Source organism: Hippocampus bargibanti, linkage group LG18, assembly GCF_051943395.1.
Source record: "Hippocampus bargibanti isolate YZ-2025 linkage group LG18, ASM5194339v1, whole genome shotgun sequence".
NCBI lineage: Eukaryota > Metazoa > Chordata > Actinopteri > Syngnathiformes > Syngnathidae > Hippocampus > Hippocampus bargibanti.
In genome coordinates this window covers 1127777-1150711 of record NC_142751.1, presented here as the reverse complement: position 1 = coordinate 1150711, position 22935 = coordinate 1127777, and the positions used below count along the sequence as shown (strand labels likewise).

The following is a 22935-nucleotide window of genomic DNA, read 5'->3' as shown; positions in this document are numbered from 1 at the left end:
CATTTAATCCATCCATCCAATCCATGCACCCATCTAATCCATCCATCCACCCTAACCCATCCATCCATTTATCCATACATTCAACCATCTAATCACCAAACCACCCACCCAACCACTCACCCATTCACCCACCCATTCACCCACCCATCTAATCCACCCATCCATCCATTCATCCACCCATTTAATCCATCCATCCAATCCATGCACCCATCTAATTCATCCACCCATTTAATACATCCATCTAATCCATCCATCCACCCTAACCCATCCATCCATTTATCCATACATTCAACCATCTAATCACCAAACCACCCACCCAACCACTCACCCATTCACCCACCCATTCACCCACCCATCTAATCCACCCATCCATCCATTCATCCACCCATTTAATCCATCCATCGACTCCATCCATCCATCCACCTACCTAATCCATACATCCATCCATCAAATACATCCATCCAATCCATCAATCCAACCCATCCATCCACCCATACAATCCATCCGTCCATCCAGAATCCATCCATCCATGCATCCCCTCTCTCTCTCTCTCTCTCTCTCTCTCTCTCTCTCTCTCTCTCTCTCTCTCTCTCTCTCTGACCCCGCCTTCTCGCTCGGCCTCACACACCCACTTCGACGTTGGGGAAAGCCAGCAGTGTGCTGCCACTCTGTGAGCTGGAAAGACGCTCAGACGACAGACTGCAAAGAGAAGACTTTTTTTCTTCTTAATTTTTTTTCTTTGTTTTTCTTATCAGAAATCCAACCGGCAGACGTTGGCAATGCTTCCATTCTTGCTTTTGGTTCTAGCTGGTGAGTCCTTTTCAATGATGATGATGATGATGCCATTGCTGCTCCATGTAGTTGTCTTTTTTTTTTCATGTTTTCATTTTTTTTATTTTTTAACGGCAATTTATATGATTCATACTTGCCGTTTGCGGTTTTCCTCACTTTGCTCCGTCAAGCCGCCGTCCAAGCCCACAAGCAGTTGCTGCCCGGCTCCTGCAACTTCGATGCCAGCACCTGCGGTTACATGTCAGACGCAGACTTTAGCAGCTGGAGCCTACACAAAGACGGTAATCAGGCTGTTTTCACACATCTCATTTGTCATTCATGGATGTTGAATTCACTAATGACCCCAAAAATAAATAAATAAAACATATTGCGTCCCACTTTGAACGCGGGTGAGAGGAAGCACATCTGGTCTCCATCGACTCCGACATCCTGCGACATCTGGACAGGGTGCAAGAGCACATTTTGCGATTTTCACTGGGTCAGCGAGACAAGAGAGCTGCGTGCAATCAAACGCTGACATCTCTGTTTATTTCACATGATCAAAGCTGGCTGGTGAATGATCAGGAAGTCATTTAGTCTGCAAGCAAAACTAAATACTTTTTGGCTCCATGTCGCTGTTCTCATTCGGTCCAGTGAAAAGTCAAAATCAACTCATTAAAAGCCATTCCCGAATGTATTTGGGAATTGAAAATATGACGTAGAGCGCCATTCCGGAATTTGTTCGGTTTTGTTTTTTCATGATTGGTTGGCGATAAAACGTTGGTTAGACCCCAATGTTTTTCTCCTATTCCACAAGGGGGCAGCATTTCCTTTTTTTTCCATGTTAATAATAATAATAATAATAATAATAATAATAATAATAATAATAATAATAATAATAACAATAATAAATGTAATTTATAAGCGCCTTTCAAAACTCTCAAGGTCACTTTACAGTCACAGAATAAGCTTTTCTGTGAGTGAGTAGCGGCAGTTCACACAAGCTGGAAGTAACTCAAATAGATAGAAATCTAGCTAGCTAGCTAATAGATACAGTAATAATAATAATACATTTTATTTATAAGCACCTTTCAAAACTCTCAAGGTCACTTTACAGTCAGAAAAGACAGTCGCTAATAGCTAGCTAGCTAGATAGCTAAACAATAGCTAGCTAGTTAGCTAGCAAGCCAGCTAGACAACTAATAGATAGCAAATAGATAGCAAATTGATAGTTAGGTAGCTAGCTTACTAGCTAGCTGCTAGACAGTCATAAATAGTTTATTTTCATAGTATGAAAGTTAAAGGAAAACCGACACCATTTTTGTTTCCTAACTGACATCAGAAAAACATTTTATAGCATCTAAAATACCCGAAACACGCAGGCTGATATTTTTAGTCAAATGCAAAACCCCAATAAAAATGACAAAGTGTCCAAAAACTGCCACAAATCAGCTCGAAACTGGGGATTTTCAGAAAGTCCCGCCCCCAGTTCGTGACGTCACGCCAGGTTGTCTTGCCTTGCTCAAGAAACAAAACAATCTCCCGCACGGTGTAGACAGGACCGCCGTCCACCATCCGGGGGGGGGGGGGGCGAACAGGTGATTCGCCGGGCAACCCTTGGGGATAGGGTTATCCCCCTGGGACTCCTGAACTCTCCTCTCAACCTCCCACCGCAGGGCGCCCACAATGTGTTGCGCCGGCAGGATGTTGGCGACGACCTACTCCTTCTCTGACGGGCTCGTGGATGCGAGATAGGGAGTCAGGCTTGGTGTTCTGCGACCCTGTGCAGTAGGTGAAAGTGAAGTGAAACTGCATGAGGAACAGTGCCCATCGAGCCTGCCGCGAGTTGGATTCTCAGGATTGGAGAAGGCGTGACGGAGACGGTTAATCGCCCCCTCTGCGTCGGGTGTCCACCTGAAGGGGACCTTGGTGGATGTGAGATTAGTAAGGGGGAGTGCCTTCTGACTATAACCGCTGATAAAGCGGCGGTAGTGGTTTGCAAACCCCAACTGACATCGTTGATGAGGTTTTGAAATACGGCGGGAGCGTTGGTGAGTCCGAACGGCATCACCAGATATTCAAAACGCCCTTGGGTCTTCCACTCGTCCCCCTCTCTGATGCGAACCAGGTGGTATGCGCTACGCAAATCCAATTTAGTAAAGATGGTAGCCGATTGGAGAGGCGCGAAGGCTGAGTCCATGAGGAGGAGAGGGTATTTGTTGCGGATGGTGATGTCGTTCAGATCCCTATAGCCGACCCACGGGCGCAGGGATCTATCTTTCTTTTCAATAAAGAAGAACCCTGCGCCGAGCGGGGAACGCGAGGGTCGGATAAGTCCCGCCGCGAGGGAAGATTCTATGTATGTGCTCAGGGTTTCTTCTTCCAGGTGTGAGATGTGATAGAGTCTGGAATCCGGTAGTGGAGCCCCCAGCTGCAGTTCGATGGCGCAGTCATACGATCGGTGGGGTGGCAAGGATTGCGCGTTGCACTTAATGAACGCCTCCCGCAGATCATGGTAACAACGTGGCACGCCCTCGAGACAGATCTCTTTGGGCGCGCCGCCGCGGGAGGGGTCGTGGCCGACTGTAGGCAATTGGCATAGCAGTAGGGGCTCCAAACCTGTATGGTGGGACCCTCCCAAGAGATGGGGTAGGGAGGCGTGTCTCGACCTCCTGTAGGCGTTGAGCCAGCGAGGACACGATGTGGCGGTTGTCCGCGATCGCTTGCGCCAGCTGACTCGAACGGTCCACCTGATGGGCTCGGGCGGATAAGAATTTGTCTCCACCGGCGAGATCCATAGGTGGCCGGTGTATTATGTCACGTCCGCTCGAGGAGTGGTGACAGAACTCGAGGGACGACGGGAAATAATAAGGGTTGGATCCGAAATACACGGCGAAGACAGTGATTCAATAAGAGTCTTTACTGAGACACATAAGGCAAAACAGGAAATCAGGCAATGGAGGAGTACAGCAAAACAGACCTGCGTGTGGCTGGGTGACGGGGAACTTCGGAGAATACACCGGCACTGACCGAAAGGTATGGGTGGCTTTTATAGCCAGAAGGCACAATTAACGGAATGAGGAACAGGTGAGTGAGTCCGGAGAGTAACGAGGGGAGGAGCCCACTCCAGGCACAGAGGAGAATGAGACAGGAGGGGAGGGGCACGCTCCTGGAGCAGAGGAGGACGTGACAGATTCAAGTAGTTCTGAAGAGGAAAGCATAAATGTTTGCAATCGATTAAAGGAGTCCTCCCATATCAATTCGAGCCGTCAATGACAGCAATGTAGTGTCCCAGAAAATGCACAAGATAGCGCCCAAGCTCTGTTGGAAATGGGCTGATTTGTGGGAATTTGTGTCACCGAGTATCAAATTGTAGTCTTGGTGCAACACACAACGATTCACCATTGCGTTATTTGTGTTTTCCTTCAAATTTCGCCATCAACACGGATCAACACGAAGTTTTCTGACCAAACAAAGTACCGCAAAATGCATTGTGTGTCGCTTTCTCGGGGCGTTCCTGACGTGACGTCACGGTAGGTATCGTCACCAACTCAAAAACAAGAATAGAATATTCAGCGCATCGATGAAAAGGTTTCTTCAGCCGTTATCTGTACTTCTTTGAAGGTGTCGGACGTTTCGCTTCTTATCCGAGAAACTTTGTCAGCAAACTGGAGTCTTACTGGTAGTTTAGGCCCTATATATATATCCCTACTGTCCAGACATAGCAGTGCCGGACTCTGCTTTGATAGGTCCCTGCTCTCAGGTTGGGTGGAGCAGAGGACTACTCCCTGCAGCTGCTCCACTGATAGTTCCTGTCGTTCTGACTAACGACTGGCCTGATTGATGAGAAGGTTTCTTCAGCCGTGATCTGTACTTTTTGAAGGTGTCGGACGTTTCGCCTCCTATCCAAGAGGCTTCATCAGCGAACTAAAGTCTTACTGGTCGTATCGGCCCTATTTATATATCCCTACTGTCCAGACATGGCGGCGCCGGACACAGCTATGATAGGTCCCTACTCTCAGGTTGGGGGGAGCAGAGGACCGCTCCCTGTGGCCCCACTGATTGTTCCTACATTCCTGACTAAGGACTGGCCTGTTTGCCCCACTCCTACCGGTATCACCTCATCAGCATTACGAATGTTGCCTAACCTGTTTTGCCTAAGCAGGCTATTGTATGAGCGATCCAAATTGAACCTCACCCCACCAGACCGGTTTAATGAAGGATTTTGTTGTTTTATAAGAATCGCTTCTTTTACCCCCCTTTCAAACCATCTATGTTCTTTCGATAATATTTTAACCTCATTGTCGTCAAATGAGTGGTTGCTAGCTTTTAGGTGCAAATGTACTGCCGATTGAGGCCCACTAGTATTATCCCTGTGATGTTGATAAAGCCTTTTTTTGAGAATTTGTTTAGTCTCCCCAATGTACTGCTCTTGACAATTTTCATTCTTACAATGTATGGAATAAACTACATTACTTTGTTTTTCATTTGGCATCCTATCTTTTGGCTGCACTAATTTTTTCCTTAATGTGTTTATTGGTTTCAATTAAGTAGGAATTTTGTGTTGCCAAAGGACTCTTTGTAGTATTTCAGAAACTCCTGCAACGTAAGGTACTGCTACTCCTCTCCTTTTTGTATCTTGAGAATTTTTGGTTTCATTCCCTATTCTTTCTTTCTGACATTTGTTGAATGACAAATAAGGGTACCCACAGTTAGAGAGTGCTCTCCTGATATGTTTTGACTCCTTTTCTCTACCTTCAATGCTTGTTGGTATTAGTTCAGCCCAATGCTGGAGGGTTCTGATAACTCCTAGTTTGTGTTGTAAAGGGTGGTTAGAATCAAAAAGTAAGTATTGGTCAGTGTGCGTAGCCTTCCTAAAGACTTCTGTTTTTAGCACTCTGTCCTCTTTTATAATTACTTTACAATCCAAGAAGGCAAGTTGGTTTTCTTTAATGTCCTCATGAGTAAATTTAATGTTGATGTCTACCGAGTTGAGGTGATCTGTGAAGGATTGAATTTCTTCCCAGACAGTGTAAGGCGAAAAGTGTGTATCTCCAAAAAAAATCCATAGGAAACCATTAAAATGGGAATAATCCGTTCCCGGGTTTCCATAAAATATACTTAACTAAATAACTAAATATACTTAACGAAACTAAATAAGCCTTAAAACTACAAACAACCTACCATATCCTATGTATAATAAATGTGCTATTGTATTGTAATGAAAGAAATACACTGCACTGTATAATGAAGTCACTTTATTTACATTTGTGATGGTCATTGATGGCTCTTAATTGACACCTGTTGCTTTCTGACTTGTAAGGTCTTACGAAACTGAGGCATCACATTATCATTCATCATGTTGATGATTCTCATAGCCTTTTCTGGATGGAACTGTTCAATAACAGCCTGCACATCAACTGTTGAACATCTGCTTGTCCTCTTGAAGACAAATCAAATTCTCTGTGTTGATGACCTCATTATGGTCAGCAACAAGCTCCTCGACGTCATCTGCATTCACTTCGAGTCCCGTAGGTGCTGGCAGAGATTTTATGACAACAAAAGGCGTGAGTCCGATAATTCCACGGACGCGGAATAAAACGCGAAAACGCGAAAGAAGGCGGTCGGGGCAAATAAAATGGCACACTCGCGTCTAACAATCACCTCGTGCAAAGCAAACTGTTGGATTTGCTAGCACAAGACATAGCGATGGACTTTCGTCGTACATTTTCACTGGTGAGGTGACAGCGACTCGTTGAAATGAAATGAAATTGAAGTGTCGCGAGCGGCGGCCACGCCCGAGGTGTCAACTTGCACGTGACAATTTAGCGTAACTATTCACACGCTGTTCCGGTGTGTGTAAAAACACTAGCTATTATTGGCTTACCATGACACATGACTCTACCCTTTAGCCAATCACAATCACTTCTATCGCATCTTGACATCTTGTTCAAGTGTAGCAACACAGAAACGTTGGCAAGTGTTTTTCCCTGCTCATTCAGTTAGACAAATGTTTCCAAACAGCCTAGAGTCATAAGAAGTCGTGCGCTATTCTCGAACCTGAACGCACCCAAAGTCTTGGATGACAAATAAACAGAGCAGAGTAGACGTGTACGGCTGGTAGTTTCTTCATTTTATTCCTCGTAACGCGCCACATTTGAACTGAGGCTGAACACGAGCCTGTGGTTTTCCTGTCCCATAATAGTCAAATTATCAGCAAAAAGGTCCAAGTAGGCGATCAACGTGTGCATTCAATGAGAGGGGGTGTGGAAAGTAGCGCCGGCAGGAGCGGTGTTCGGTCGTTAGCTTCCGCCGAAGATCACTCCGCCAGATTCGAAGGTCGTGTGCTTGATGGACCGGCCGTGGTGGGTGTGTATTATGAAAATAGTGCTTATTATAAGGCTTAATGTTCATAAATTTGACGTTTCGCCCAACCACTCTACATGTGTTTTGTAGACTTGGAGAAAGCGTTTGACCGTGTCCCTCGTGGATTCTGTGGAGGGTACTTCGGGAGTATGGGGTACAGGAGCGGCTGATACGGGCCGTTCGGTCCCTAAAGTGAGGGTTGGGCTCCGCCAAGGCTGCCCTTTGTCACCGATTCTGTTCATAACCTTTATGGACAGAATTTCTAGGCGCAGCCGAAGCGTTGAAGGTTTCCGTTTTGGTAGCCTCAGTATAGCATCTCTGCTTTTTGCAGATGATGTTGTACTGTTGGGGCCTTCAAGTGGAGCTCTCCAACTCTCGCTGGAGCGTTTCGCAGCTGAATGTGAAGCCGCTGGGATGAAAATCAGCACCTCCAAATCTGAGACAATGGTTCTCAGTCGGAAAAGGGTGGAGTGCCCTCTCCGGGTCGGGGAGTATCTGGGTGTCTTGTTCACGAGTGAGGGTGAAAAGGATCGAGAGGTCGACAGGCGGATCGGTGCGGCGTCTGCCGTGATGCGGACTTTGTACCGATCTGAGCCAAAAAGCAAAGCTCTCAATCTACCGTATCTTCCCAACCCTCATCTATAGTCACGAGCTATGGGTTGTGTCCGAAAGAACGAGATCCCGGATGCAAGCGGCCGAAATGAGCTTTCTCCGTCGGGTGTCTGGGCTCTCCCTTAGAGATAGGGTGAGAAGCTCGGTCATCCGGGAGGGGCTCAAAGTCGAGCCGCTTCTCCTCCACATCGAGAGGAGCCAGATGAGGTGGCTCGGGCATCTGATTAGGATGCCCCCGGGACGTCTCCCTCGCGAGGTGTTCCGGGCATGTCCCACTGGCAGGAGACCCCGGGGACGACCCAGAACACGCTGGAGAGACTATGTCTCCCAGCTGGCATGGGAACGCCTCGGGATCCGCCAGGACGAGCTGGAAGAAGTGGCTGGGGAGAGGGAAGTCTGGGCTTCCCTACTGAAGCTGCTGCCCCCGCGACCCGACCCCGGATAAGCGGCAGAAGATGGATGGATGGATGGATGTTCGTATGTAACGTTCGTATGATGAAAGGTTCGTATTATAAGGCGTTCGTAAATTGAGGTCTCACTGTACTTTGTTACAATGTTGTTGTTTTTTTTTGCGATTACTGGTCTGATTGTGTTTCCAGTGGGGAAAAATGGGGCAGGCAGCTTTTCAGAGTTTTCTGCCCTGATGTCCGCTAACTTTTTGTCATGACTTTCAGACACTGTTTTTACTATAATCTGGATAAATTCGGTAGGCCGGATTAAAAAACCTAATGTGTATGTGGCCCGCGGACTGTAGGTTGCCCATGTCTGACCTAAAAGCTAGCAACCACTCATTTGACGACAATGAGGTTAAAATCTTAGCAAAAGAACATAGATGGTTTGAAAGGGGAGTAAAAGAAGCGATTTTGATAAAACAACTACTGTACTACAACTACAACTCTGCAATGTATTTTGTCTGTATCTAAAATGTCATTTAACATATTTTCCAGCGCACCCAAAATCTTTTATATATTTATATGTTTGGAAGATGTTTATATATTTATGTAATTGCAAAACCTTTTTTCATTCATTGAAGCTGTGACTTATGAATGCAAGAAGTTTGAAAAATCAACATTCCTAGGGGGTGCGCCTTCTACAAAAGTTAATACATACGTTTTTTTTTCCGGATTAAGTAATTTCCGTTTTGACAGAATTACTTATGAAAGAAGACTTATGACAGTCTAACTAGCTATCAAGCTAGCTACCTCGCTATCTATTTGCTATCTATTAGCTTTCTGGCTGGCTATCTAGCTAGCTATCATTTAGCTATCTGGCTGGCTAGTTAGCCATCTATTAGCAACTGTATCTTTTAGCTAGCGATCTAGCTTTATATCTATTTGAGTTACCTTGTGGTTGAGTGAACACTGGCGCGTGTGGCTGCCGCTGCTCACCCACAGTAAAACTCAAAAACTCATCCTGTGACTGTAAAGTGACATTGAGAGTTTTGAAAGGCGCTTAGAAATGAAATGTATTATTATTATTATTATTATTATTATTATTATTATTATTATTATTATTATTATTATTATTCAACATTTAGAATGGATTTCGAAAATCAGAACTCGGCCGTAAATTGGATGTTACCTGTATATAATTTCCATATTCACCATATCTTCTCCTCCGCCGCAGGCCATTTCATCGCTGTAGACGCTACTTTGAATGACGATGACGACGGCGAGGATTTGGAGATACGCGAGGATACCACGGGCGTCTTGTTGAGTCCCGTACTGGAACAGAGCGAGTGGAGCTGCCTGAGGTTGGTCTACCAGATCAGCGTGGCCGGAAGCCTTCAAGTCTCGCATCGCACGGAGGGGCGGAGCTTCGACAGGCCGCTGTGGAGCAGCCAAATGCCCTCCGACAGCTGGGTCATTGCCAGCGTGGACCTGGCCAACAGCTCAGAGACCGCTCGGGTAACATATAAACCCTGCAAGACTACCATTTATCTTAACTCATTCACTGCCAACGTGTGCCAGGGTTGTTGCCCCCTCATGGTTCGGATTAGTACCCGTGATGCCACTTTTTGTGCAGTTACCGAATTTTCCAAAGTATAAAGCGCACCAGAGTATAAGATGTAAACAGGTATAAGTGAGTAACCTTTGAAAACAATCCAAATGGTTAGGGTTCCTGTTACATCATAAATTATGACAGTCGAGCTAGCTATCAAGCTACCTATTTGCTATCTGTTAGCTAGCTATTAACTGGCTATTAGCAGTCCAGGTGGCTGACTATAAATCAGAATATTCGGCGACGGTGCCCCCCCCACCTCCACTGCCCCACCCAGATTCTTTTTATTTTACTTCCCACATAAAAAAAAAATCCATGTTAGGTGAGCTATCTATTTGCTATCTAGCTGACTAGCTGGCTACCGAACTACCTATCTATTAGCTATAGATCTATCTAGCTGGCTAGCTGTGTTGATATCTAGCTATGTAGCTGGCTAGCTGTATGTCTTTCTAGTTGGCTGGTTAGCTATCTAGCTGGCTATCTATTGGCTATCTATTAGCTATCTATTTGAGTTACATTTGGGTTGAGTGAACGCTGGCGCGGGTGACTCCCTTTGCTCACCCACAGAAAAACGTATCCTGTGACTGTAAAGAAATGTATTATTATTATTATTTCATCAGGAAAAAAAGTTAATTCCTAAGGTATATGGGTCTGGTGGTATCTGAGCTTGAAATGGGGGTAGATGTACAAAATACAGTTTAGATTTATAGAGCGCTTTAACAACAGCTGACGTTGGAACAAAGCGCTAACATGGAAAAAATGGGAATGCTGCCCCTTGTGGAAGGGAAAAACTTTACCAGAGGTCTGACCAATGCTTTATCGGCACCCACGCATGAAAAAAACAAAAAACAAAACCCGAACAAATTCGTGAATGACGCACTACCTCCCATTTTCCATTTCCAATCCATTCGTGAACGGCAGTGAATGAGTTAAGGGACTCCGCCTTGCGATACGTACGTCATATTTTACGGTGATTTGACACGTGTTATCTATTAGGTGGTTGTGGAAGGAATACCTGGGCGGACGTCTGGGAGCAGCGTGGCCATTTTCCAGATCCACATTAGTCCAGGATACTGCCTGGGTTGGTGATGTCACTCCTTCAACTCCTTCGTGTATCAAGTCCATCAATCCGACTGGATTTGAGGTTTCGTGAAAAAAAAATCACATGCGTGCCTTGGACATTTTGACCTGATGACACACCCGCCTTCACATTTAGACCGTAATCTGTTTGACAGGCGTCATGTATGTCGTCTTCTCCATATGGTTCTGCTCAGCACTCAGCTCATTGATAATTTTTTGGGGTGGGGGGAAAAATATTTAAAAAAAAATGTGGTTCTCTAGTTCACAGGGGTAAAAAAAAATGGTCGGAAAGAGTTTACATACTTCCTTTGTCACTGTCAGATTGCGACTTTGAGGAGTCTCACCTGTGCGGGTACAATAACCAATGGAACGCCAACGTCAACTGGTTTGTGGGTGGCGGCGGAGGCGGCGAAGGACAGCTGCTGCATAACAACCTGCCAGACGATCACACGCATGACAACAGGACAGGTCAGTGAGAAAATGGCGGAATAAATATTAATACAAAATAATAATACATTTCATTTATAAGCGCCTTTCGAAACTTTCAAGGACACTTTGCAGTCACATGATCAGTTTTTCTGCGGGTGAGCAGCGGCAGCAACACGTGCCAGCGTTCACTCAGCCCGGAAATAACGCACACATTATATAGAATAATCTTAATATGATAATAATAATAATTTTATTTCAATAGTAATACATTTCATTTATAAGTGCCTTTGAAAACAACAGCTGAAGTGGAACAAAGCGCTAACATGGAAAAAGGGGAAATGTGGAAAAGACAAAAACATTGCCAGAGGCCATGGTCAGCGCTTTATCGGCACCCAAGCATGAAAAAACAAAACTTGAACACATTTGGGAATGGCGCTCTACGTCATATTTTCAAGGCAAAAGCTCAAAAGACTTTGGAAAGCCCTGCTCTATTTTGCAGACATTAAAATTCACGGTGGGCCTCCTCTGTGGTGATAAATGTCACCATATACATTCCAGTCTGGAGCAAATTAGAAGACAAAGCAAACATTTGATAGCATTTCCTCATTGGAAAAATGCTTGGGTGCTTTGTGGTTCCAGTTGATTCCTACCGCACACTTCCTAAGACTCCAACGCAACTTGGTTCTTAGGTCACTTTATGTACGTGGACTCCATCTACGCCAAAAGGTTAAAAGAAGTGGCCAAACTGCTGTCTCCCATGACCACGGTGCCCGTGTCCGGCTGCCTGAACTTTCACTACCAGAGAAGTGACCCAGGTGGGAACCTTTTCTCCGTTTACACCCGCGATGGACTGGGTCAGTACCAGGAACTGTGGAGGGCCGAGTCCGAGACCTCCGGTGACTGGAGCGGGACGGACGCGGAGTGGACGCTTGTGCAGTTGGACCTGAAAGCGCCGTATTCTTTGCAGGTGACATTTTGGACCAATTTTATTGTGCTCTGTGATTGATTGATTGATTGATAAGAAATATTTATTTGTCTCATAAATATTTGTCTCATACATATAATATATATATAATATTTATATATATATATATATATATATATATATATATATATATATATATATATATATATATATATATATATATATATATATATATATATATATATATTACTGCTTATTACGATACTATTTCTATGAACTCAAGGAGAAAATTACATGCCCGCAGGATCGGATATATCGATAGTCCGGTTATGTCGATATTTTTTTCGACTCCCGCGAATATCGATATAACGAGACTTTACTGTATATAATATGAATACAGTAAAGTCTCGTTATATCGATATCGGATATATCGATAGTCCCGGTTATATCGATACTATTTCTATGCACGCACGGAGAAAATTACATGCAAACAGGGTCGGATATATCGATAGTCCCGGTTATATCGATATTTTTTCGGACTCCCGAGAATATCGATATAACGAGACTTTACTGTATATATATATATATATATATATATATATATATATATATATATATATATATATATATATATATATATATATATATATATATATATATTACTTTGATAATTAATTAATTATTAAAAAATATAATCAAATAATAAATATAATAAAAAACATAAATAATGTATTAATAAAAACAAATATATACCAAACCAAATCAAAATAAACTAAATATAAATATAAAAATATTAATATAAAAATATTGATATTAAAAATATCAATATAAAAAAGATCAATATAAAAAAGATTAATATAAAAAAGATAAATAAAAAAACTAAAAAATAACAAAATACAAATTACAAATTACAAATTTAAATAAAAATACATATTCCGGTAATTATAAATAAACATAGAAAAATATTTTTTAAAATTAAAATAAAAACATAAATACAAATCAAATAAGATGTATTATAATTTAAGAAAATAGAGGAGAATACAATAGAATAGAATAATTATAATAATTCTCATCGTTAATTGAATAAAATAATAATAAGTATAATATAATAGTTGTCCATGTTAAGCGCTCTGTTACACTTTCAGCTGTTTTTAAAGCTCTATATAAATTTATATGTATTGTATTGTGACTTTAGTGTCCTTGAGAGCTTTGAAAGGTGCTTAAAATGTAATGTATTATTATTATTATTATTATTATTATTATTATTATTAATGCTAATAATCATCATGATAATAATAAATATACTAAATAAACATTGTGTGTGTGTGTGCGTGCGTGCGTGTGTGTGTGTGTGTGTGTGTGTGTGTGTGTGTGTGTGTGTGTGTGTGTGTGTGTGTGTGTGTGTGCGTGTGTGTGTGTGTGTGCGTGTGTTGCACCCTTCAGGTGATTTTCGAGGTGGCCTTTAACAGTCCAAGAAGCGGTCACGTTGCAGTGGATGACATTTCCTTTTGGCCCGAGTTCTGCAGCTCAGACACAGGTCAGCCCTGAAATCGCAACGCTGCATTTGAATAACTCAGGACAGTGCCATGTTGAGCAAATGATCAAATCTCTCTGAATGTTTCTTGCATAAATATTGACCAATCCTTCAATTCGTGTTCTTTCCACATCGGACTATTTTGACAAGTCAGGCTCCATTGTCTTGGAACAGTTAGGTCAACATCCCATATCGCTGATCCTATCTTTTTTTTTTTTTTTTATCTCACCCCCCCCCTCCCCACAGAGCCAACATTTGATGCCTCCATTGCCAACTGTGACTTTGAGTCAGATTTGTGCCACTACACGCAGGACCAGGCCATAGGATCATTGTGGAGGAGAGTATCAGTCAAACCCAACATTTTTAGGAACGGCGACCACACATCCGGAGCGGGTAGGCCCAATAAACTCGGACATTAGTGATAATTCCATCCCCATTTTGAAAATCTAACTATTGTGTTTTTAAATTAACTCATTCACTGGCAGACGATGTGCAAAAATGTGTCCACTCCAGTGCCAGGGTTTTTGTCATTGTCACTCGAATTCCAGGAACCGGAGAATATTGACTTGTAGGACAACATCAACATTCAACACAGCGTTAGAAACCTTAGGCTCTCTTCCTTCATCAGAAAAAAAGTACATTCCTAAATGATTTAGGTCTGGACTTATATGAGCTTGAAATGGGGGCGGCTGTACAAAATGCAATAAAATATTGGTTTTGTATAGAGCAGAAGCTGGAACAGGGCTCCCTAACTGTCCGTTTAAGTCGTATTTTAAAATGAAACTTAAATTTCACACTATAAAAATAAACTAGTATTTATGACAGTCTTGCTAGCTAGCAAGCTAGCTACCTAATTATCTATCCATCCATCCATCCATTTTCCGTACCGCTTATTCCGCATTAGGGTCGCGGGGGTTGCTGGAGCCTATCTCAGCTGTCTTCGGGCACGAGGCGGGGGACACCCTGAATTGGTTGCCAGCCAATCGCAGGGCACACAAAGACGTACAACAGTCACTCTCACAGTCACACCTAGGGACAATTTGCAGTGGTCAATCTGCCTGCCATGCATGTTTTTGGAGTGTGGGAGGAAACCGGCGGACCCGGAGAAAACCCACGCGGGTCCGGGGCGAACATGCAAAACGTTTTATCACCAACCAAGCATGAAAAAACAAAACCGAACTAATTTGGGAATGGCGTTCAACGTCGTATTTTCAATTTCCGAATACATTCAGGAATGGCAGTGAATGAGTTAAAATGAGGGGTGGAGGGGGGGTTCCCATAAAACAGGAGTGTCAAAGTCATTTTTTGCCGTGGGCCACATTGTAGTTACGGTTTCCTCTCAATGGCCATTATGAATTTGGGGAAGCCATTAGAATGTATAATCTCCTCAACTATTACATATAGGGTGCACAACAAATTGAGAAATAACCCGTTTTCAAATCTGAGGTTAAAAAATATTGCCTGTTATTGTTACAATTTGAAATTTTTGTTGGGACTCTAGCTAGCATCATGGAATTTCACAGATTTGATTTGCCTTCGTGGGCCGAATAAAATGATGTGACGGGCCGGATTTGGCCCGCGGGCCTTGATGTGGACACCTGTGCCATAAAACACCAAATACTGGCTTTTTTGTGTCCTTTCAGGGACTTTCTTGTTGGCCCACTCACAACTCAGCACCGAGTCCAGCTACATGAGTCGCTTGGTGAGCCCCACACTGGCTGCAAATATGAAATACTGCCTCCACTTTTACTTCTCTTTGAGGGGTGAGCCACACTTGGTTGACATCTTGCCATCTCCAGTCGCGCATAAATCACCAGACTCACCAGTTAAGAAAAAAAATTGCAGGATTCAACCAGACGGATCAGGCCCTTGCCGTGTATCTGGAACAAAATGGCGGCCGGGAGAAGATCTCGACTCTGGGAGAGAAGTCCAGAGGAATCTGGATCGCAGCTGATGTCACCTTCCAGACGTCGCAGCCTTCCAAGGTTAGGAGAGAAAGAAGAAATGCGCAAATCTGTGAAGAAAGAAAAAGATTTCAAACTTTGGTGGCAAAGGAGCTAGCCAGCTCTCTATTTGTTGTCTAGCTGGCTAGCTATCTATCTAGCTAGCTCTCTATTCGCTATCTAGCTGGATAGCTATCTATCCAGCTAGCTATTACCTATGTATTAGCTAGCTAGCTGGCTGGCTGGCTATCTGATGGCTGGCTAGCTGGTTGACTGGCTATCTATTGGCTGGCTACCTGTCTGGCTGGCTGTCTATTGGCTGTCTCATAGCAAGCTGGCTAGTTAGCTGGCTATCTATTGGCTATCTGTTAGCAATCTAGCTGGCTAGCTGGTTATCTCTTAGCCATCTAGCTTTTTATTTATTTGACTTATTCCGGGTTGAGTGAACGCTGTCGCATGTGGCTGCCGCTGCTCACCCACAGAAAAGCTGATCCAGTGACTGTAAAGTGACCTTGGGAGTTTTGAAAGGCGCTTATAAATGAAATGGATTATTAGTATTTTTATTATTAGCTAGCGAGCTAGCTTTCTATCTATTTGAGTTACTTTCGGGTTGAGTCATCGCTGGCACATGTGGCTGCCGGTGCTCACTCACAGAAAAACTGATCCAGTGACTCATTTTTTATTTGCCATTGGAACCATGTTGTTCATCCAGATGTCAAAATATCAAAGGCGAGCCATGGCATTGAACACATGCAGATCGGTGATTTATTGGAAGGCCGGAAGGATTTGATAAAAACCCCAAATGGGTGGCTGGGGTGGGGCGGGGGAGTCTCAAGTCTCGAGGGAAGCTTCCAAAATGTGACTTTTGCTCTTCAGGTTGTTTTTGTCAGCACATGCAAAAGTCTGCTGGACTGCGGCTCCGTTGCTCTTGATGACATCACCATGAGTCTGGGAGACTGTGACTTGGCCTCAAGTAAAATTTGGACTTTGTTTTTTCATTAAATGAGCCAAAGAGTGGGACGATGTGCTTGTGAGCAATCAAGACTTTTGAAGGGCTGTGCAAAAAAAAAGTCATGGTGTATTGTGGCTGCAGGAATTTCCTCCCCCCTCCCGGGTTGCTGCGACTTTGCGACGGGCCTTTGCGGTTACACACAGGACAAGCAGAGTGATGCCGCTGACTGGCAGCGGAGGAGAGGACCAACCCCAACCTCGTACACTGGACCTAGAGGAGATCACACCAGCGGACTGGGTGAGAGAAAACGCTCAATTCGAACACCACGGTCAAATTGTGAACGTTTAGAGCACTGGTGTCCAAGTCAAGGCCGGGGGCCAAATCTGGCCCGCCGCATCATTTTATTCGGCCCGCGAAAGCAAATCCAACCTGTAAAATTCCATCAGTCCAAACCAAAATTTCAAATTGTCGTATGTCAACCACAATAACAGCCATTCTTTTTTTACTTCAAATTTGAAAACTACTAGATGGCATCTTTTCCGGCGTATAAGGCGCACCCCAATCAATGGTGTATTTTCAAACCTTTTCCATATATAAGGTGCACCTTATATGGCGCAAGGTGGCCTTTTGACGAAAATGAAGGCTTCAGGGTGCGCAAAATACAGTCATGATGAATTTGTCGTGTATGTACCAACTGGCAGGCTACTACCTATACATGGAAGCCTCCCCCCTGCTGCCCGGCCAGAGCGCTCGCCTGCTGTCCCGTCCGCTCAGGGGCTGGAGGGGACGTCAATGCCTGCGATTCTACTACCACATGTACGGCTCCAGCACGGGCCGGCTGAGCGTTCACCTCCGAAAAGACGGACGAGACCTTTTCTTGTGGCAACGAAACGGCGAGCAGAGCGTCGCCTGGCTGAGGGCCGCAGTGGAATACCAAAGCGAACGGCAACATCAGGCAAGGCGGCAAAACGCCTAGCGCGTCGTTCCCCAATTCGTCCAGTATTTTTTGTCATGCTAGGGTGCCAATAAAGCGCTGGCCATGGCCACTGGCAAAGTTTTTTCCCTTCCACAAGGGGGCAACATTTCCCTTTTTCCCATGTTAGCGCTTTGTTACAGTTTCAGCTGTTGTTCAAGTGCTATATCAATCAGAATCATCTTTGTTGCCAAGTATGTAGAACGCACAAGTGTGTCTCCGGTAGAACACGCTGCACTAGTATCATCGAAAAATGGAGGCACTATACAGTTCTATTTGGGTTACTGTTTTTAGAGAGCTGATGGCTTGGGGGAAGAAGCTGTTTAAATGTCTGCTGGATTTGGTGCCAAGGATTGGTAGCGCCTGCCTAGTTGGAAAAGGTGGTGGGCAGGGTGCAGAGGGTCCAGTAGGATTTTCCACGCCCTTGTTTCGATTCTTGCAGTGTGCAAGTCCTTGAGGGTGGGTAGGGCGGTGACAATAATTTTGTCTGCCGTCCTAACTGTCCGTTGACAGCTGCCCCAATTTCAAACTCAGATAACTTCAGTCTCATATCATTTAGGAATTAACTCTTTTTTTCTGATAAAACAAGAATGTCTCAAGTTTCTAACACTGTATTTAATGTTTATGTAGTCCTAAAACTCAATATTGTGTGGGTACTAGAATTCAAGTGACATTGACACAAACCCTGGCACTGGAGTGGACACAGCTTCGTGTTTGCTTTCAACATTTAGCTTGTAGCAGACGTGCACATGCCACCATGACGTCCTTGATCCACTGCTGAAAATTATGCTTTGATCCTCTCCTCTTTCATGTAGAACTGCTTCATGTCACAAAGGGGTACAGCAAGTGCTGAAGAATGAGTGACTCTGTGTATTTGTTATTTAGATTTTGGCACCGTGAGAGTGGCTGCCTTTACAGCAGCTCCTGTATTTTGTTTTCCTGTCTTTCCTTTCCTCTTTCTTTCATAACTTTGCTGCTGTGTTACTTCTGGGTAGAGTGAACGCTAGCGCAAATGGCTGCCACTGTTCACCCGCACAAAAAAGTCCTGTGACTGTGAAGTGTCCTTGAGAGTTTTGAAAGGTGCTTAGAAATTAAATGTATTATTATTATTATTATTATTATTATCATTATTATTATTATTATTATTATTATTATTATTATTATTATTATTATTATTATTTTCATCCTCTCCTCTTTCATCTGGAACTGCTTCGTGTAACAAAGAGGGTACAGAAAGCGATTAAGAATGAATGACTCTGTGTGTCTTTGTGTTGTCATGTTATTTGTTATGTAGTTTGTGTTTTTTTTTTGTTCTTTTGACTTCAAGACGGCGCCGCGAGAGTGGCTGCCTTTCCAGCAGCTCCTGCGCCCTCTTTGTTGTATGTCGACGCGGTCACGTTCATTTACTCGCCTTTTTTTGTCTTTTCTGCCTTGTCCTAGATTGTGTTTGAAGCGACCCGAGGTTCATCCGTCAGGAGTGACATCGCCATCGATGACATCGTGCTGGAGGGCGGACCTTGTCCAGGTAACGTTCGGGAACTAAGAACACAAAGGAAATACTGTTAAAAAATCATAATAATAAATTCATAAATAAACAAACAAAGGTTTTGTTAGTAACATATGGTGCGGTCCCCCCACCCCCCGTTTTCCTGCAGTAGAGACCAAAGTCACCGTGGAAACGTCCAATGAGATCGAGTAGAGGTCAACAACACTTTGAGGCAGGATGCATGTTTTTTGTTGGTGTATTTTTTTAATTTTTTTGGCACACTCGAAATGCTTTTCGACTAGCCGACGCACATTTACGTCGCTTTGTTTTTATACGGTGTCATTGTACTTTACACTCTGTAAAACACTGAGTACTGTACTGTACTGTACTGTATTTTTCCAGACATTAATATGCATTAGATTAATGCTCATTTGCTTCAATAAAGTTGTTATTTCAAAATCGGAATCATGTTTATTAGCTAAGTACAGGATGTAGAACACACAAGGAATTTGTCTCTGGTAGAACCTTGAGTTTTGAAAGGCGCTTATAAATGAAATGTATTATTATTATTATTATTATTATTATTATTATTATTATTATTATTATTATTATTATTATTATCTTGCATACCACTGTGTCAGATACAGTTAGCTGGCTATCTCGCTGGCTAAAGAGATCCAGCGTGTTGTTATTTGTTATGATCACGTGATCGGCCGCTAACTTCCAGTAGGCTACACAACACTTGTTGGCGAGTGCTATCATTGTTTTGTAAGCGTATGCGTTTCATTTTCGGTTTAGATGAATGAAAGTCTTCGCCTTTAGTATAATGGTGATATCGTGTGCGGTTGTATACAACTTCAGCCATGTTAACTCCTGATAATTCAAAGAAAATGTATCAGCGAGCACAGCGTCGGGAAGATGACAGGCAGACGACTGCAAGGATCCAGCAAGAAACGAACAACGCTGCCTCAATTCTCCCGGGACTATCGTAACTTTTTTTTTTTTTTTTTCCAAGATGGCGGCGTGTGCACACGCAGCGGCTCCTCTCTCTCCCGGCAAATTGTTTTTTTTTCGTGTTTATTGTGTTTGTCTTACTCGTGCAAATGTCCGTCTCCATTGGCCTCGCTACACCCGAGGCGTACCTACTCCCGTGAGGTTCTGCTCGACATCGGCAGTTCATTTTTAAAACCTAAACCAGCTGAAGCAGAAGTGCTACGCAAGCATGGATTGCTCAGGGAGTCGGCTCGTCCATTGAGCCCCACTCTTCCACCGACCCCCACTCCTGCACCCAACCCAGAGTGGAGGCGCCATAAGCGCTGTATGAGGAAACAAAAGAGGAGAAAGCGTGGTGGTATTCGCATTAGGCTCGCGGCTAGCTGCCACCGGCCTTGCATTCCTACCATCACGCTGGCTAACGTGCGCTCGCTGGACAATAAAATGGACTACATCAGACTTCTCCGCTCAACTTCCAAGACCGTGGGTGAGTGTTGTGCCTTTGTGTTTGTGGAAACATGGCTAACCGACAGCATACCGGACAGTGCCATCCAGCTAGCCCAGCTAACTAGCTTCCGGGCAGACAAAGCGCTCGTAGAGGGGGGGAAGACTCGGGGCGGGGGACTCTGTGTTTACATCAGTGATGCCTGGTGCCGCAACGCTGTTGTGGTATGCAAACACTGTTCGCCACTGATGGAACTTATGGTCATAAAATGTCGGCCATTCTACCTGCCGAGGGAATTTAGTGCCATACTGCTGGTAGCAGTTTACATACCCCCGGGCTCAATTAACAACTGGAGCGCGGCATTGAATGAACTCTACCAGCACATCAGCGAGCAACAGACAGCCCACCCAGATGCTTTCCTTATCCTGGCTGGCGATTTCAACCATGCCAACCCGAAAAGTGTTTTTCCACATCTCCATGGACACATTAACTTTCCGACGAGAGGTAACAACATTCTGGACAATGTTTTCACCACACACAAAGGAGCCTACAAAGCCTACCCCCTCCCCCACCTAGGAGCTTCGGACCACTCCACTATCATGTTAATGCCCGCTTACAGGCCACTTGTCAAAGTCGTCAAACTAGTCAAGAAGCAGATAAGGGTGTGGCCTGATGGGTCGTCAGAGGCACTCAAAGACTGCTTCTCCAACACTGACTGGAACATGTTCAGACAAGCGGCCACCTACAACAACAACACCGACCTCCAAGAATACATAGACTCTGTTACCTCCTACATGAGGAAGTGCATGGATGACGTGACTGTCACCAGATCTGTCACCATCCTGGCCAACCAGAAGCCATGGCTGACGGGTGAAGTCCACAGGCTCCTCAGGGCTCGGAACGCTGCCTACAAAGCTGGCAATGAGCTGGGCCTGAGGACAGCCAGGGCCAACCTGTCACGTGGCATCAGGATGGCCAAGAGACAGCACTCCAGGAGGATCGCCAACCACTTCAAAGACAGCAGAGACACCAGGAACCTGTGGCGTGGGATACAGACCATCACAGACTACAAGCCCACTCCACAGACCTGCGAGAACTCCACCACTCTGCTGAACCAGCTGAACGACTTCTTCACCCGCTTCGAGGCAGACAACAGCACTCCAGCACAGAAGACCCCACCACCTCCCAGCAAACAGGTGCTGACACTGTCCCAGGACAGCGTGAGGCGATCCCTCAGAGGGACCAACGCACGAAAAGCCCCGGGTCCCGACGGCATTCCTGGCCGTGTTCTGAGAGACTGCGCTGTGGAGCTCACAGATGTCTTCACGGACATCTTCAACACCTCTCTGAGCCAGGCTGTTGTGCCCACGTGCCTCAAAGCCACCACCATTATCCCGGTCCCGAAGAAGTCGTCCCCCACCTGCCACAATGACTACCACCCCTTCCAATTTGCATATCGGCCCAACCGCTCGATCGATGATGCCATCTCCACTGCTCTCCACACAGCGCTCACCCACCTGGAGACCAGAGACTCCTACGTCAGAATGCTGTTCATCGACTTCAGCTCAGCATTCCACACAATCATCCCCCAACAACTCACCGATAAACTGAGCAAACTGGGGATCAGCACCTCCCTGTGCAACTGGCTGCTGGACTTCCTGACGGGCTGCAGAGAGAGTGAGCAGCACCAAGTTCCTGGGAGTGCACATATCCGAAGACCTGTCCTGGAGCCACAACACGGCATCAATGGCCAAGACCCACCAGCTCCTGTACTTCCTCCGCAAGCTCAAAAGAGTTGGAGCCCCGACCCCCATCACGACCTCCTTCTACCGCCATAGAGAGCATCCTGACCAGCTGTATCACCGTGTGGTATGGCGCCTGCACCGTGTCTTGCCGTAAGACTCTGATCGTGAGGACAGCTTAGAAGATCATCGGTGTCTGGACATCTACAACACCCGCCTCACCCGCAGAGCCATCCGATCGCTGGCGATCCCACCCACCCCTCCCACAGCTTTCAGCCTGCTGCCATCGGGTCGGAGACTGCGGAGTCTCCGAGCCAAGACCAGCAGGCTCAAGGACAGTTTCTGCCACCAGGCAGTCCGGAGACTCAACTCCCTCCCAGCCCTGACCAGCCTGCCCCTTCCGACTGCCACACTCACCGAACTCTGAGTACACGCTACATGCTGTACGATCACCCTGAACTCTATTTTTTTCTTCTTTCTCATTTTTTTCTGCAAGACCTCACTTCATTACTACATTACGTCACTTTATATACGTCACTTCCTCACTTTACATATGTCACTACCTCACTTTACATACGTCACTGCCTCACTTTCCATACGACAGAAATTACATGTATTGTCTGTTGTCAATTGTATGTCTTTTTTAGCCACATTATAAGTGCCTTGCATGTCTTGCACGCTGG

General features: G+C 44.8%; 1 protein-coding gene across 1 annotated transcript; it reads left to right on the top strand.

Moving 5' to 3' along the window:
* The first annotated feature begins 668 nt into the window (after positions 1-668).
* LOC148884167 (MAM domain-containing protein 2-like) lies at positions 669-19529 on the top strand. The gene is made up of 15 exons (XM_089021151.1): positions 669-810; positions 963-1073; positions 9376-9656; positions 10747-10831; positions 11152-11298; positions 11949-12226; positions 13628-13721; positions 13965-14111; positions 15362-15481; positions 15564-15703; positions 16538-16634; positions 16755-16910; positions 17315-17568; positions 19027-19111; positions 19242-19529. Exons 1-15 carry the CDS (start codon positions 780-782, stop codon positions 19283-19285), a joined length of 2070 nt encoding a protein of 689 aa, XP_088877277.1. The 5' UTR covers positions 669-779; the 3' UTR covers positions 19286-19529.
* Positions 19530-22935: the final 3406 nt, after the last annotated feature.

What these genes read in the sequence shown, in the direction of transcription:
- LOC148884167 (XM_089021151.1), top strand. Translation starts at nt 780, where the DNA reads ATGCTTCCATTCTTGCTTTTGGTTCTAGCTG. An exon ending in CACGCATGACAACAGGACAG is followed by an intron (nt 11,299 to 11,948) that starts GTCAGTGAGAAA and finishes CTTGGTTCTTAG; the next exon opens with GTCACTTTATGTACGTGGAC. An exon ending in AGACTGTGACTTGGCCTCAA is followed by an intron (nt 16,635 to 16,754) that starts GTAAAATTTGGA and finishes TTGTGGCTGCAG; the next exon opens with GAATTTCCTCCCCCCTCCCG.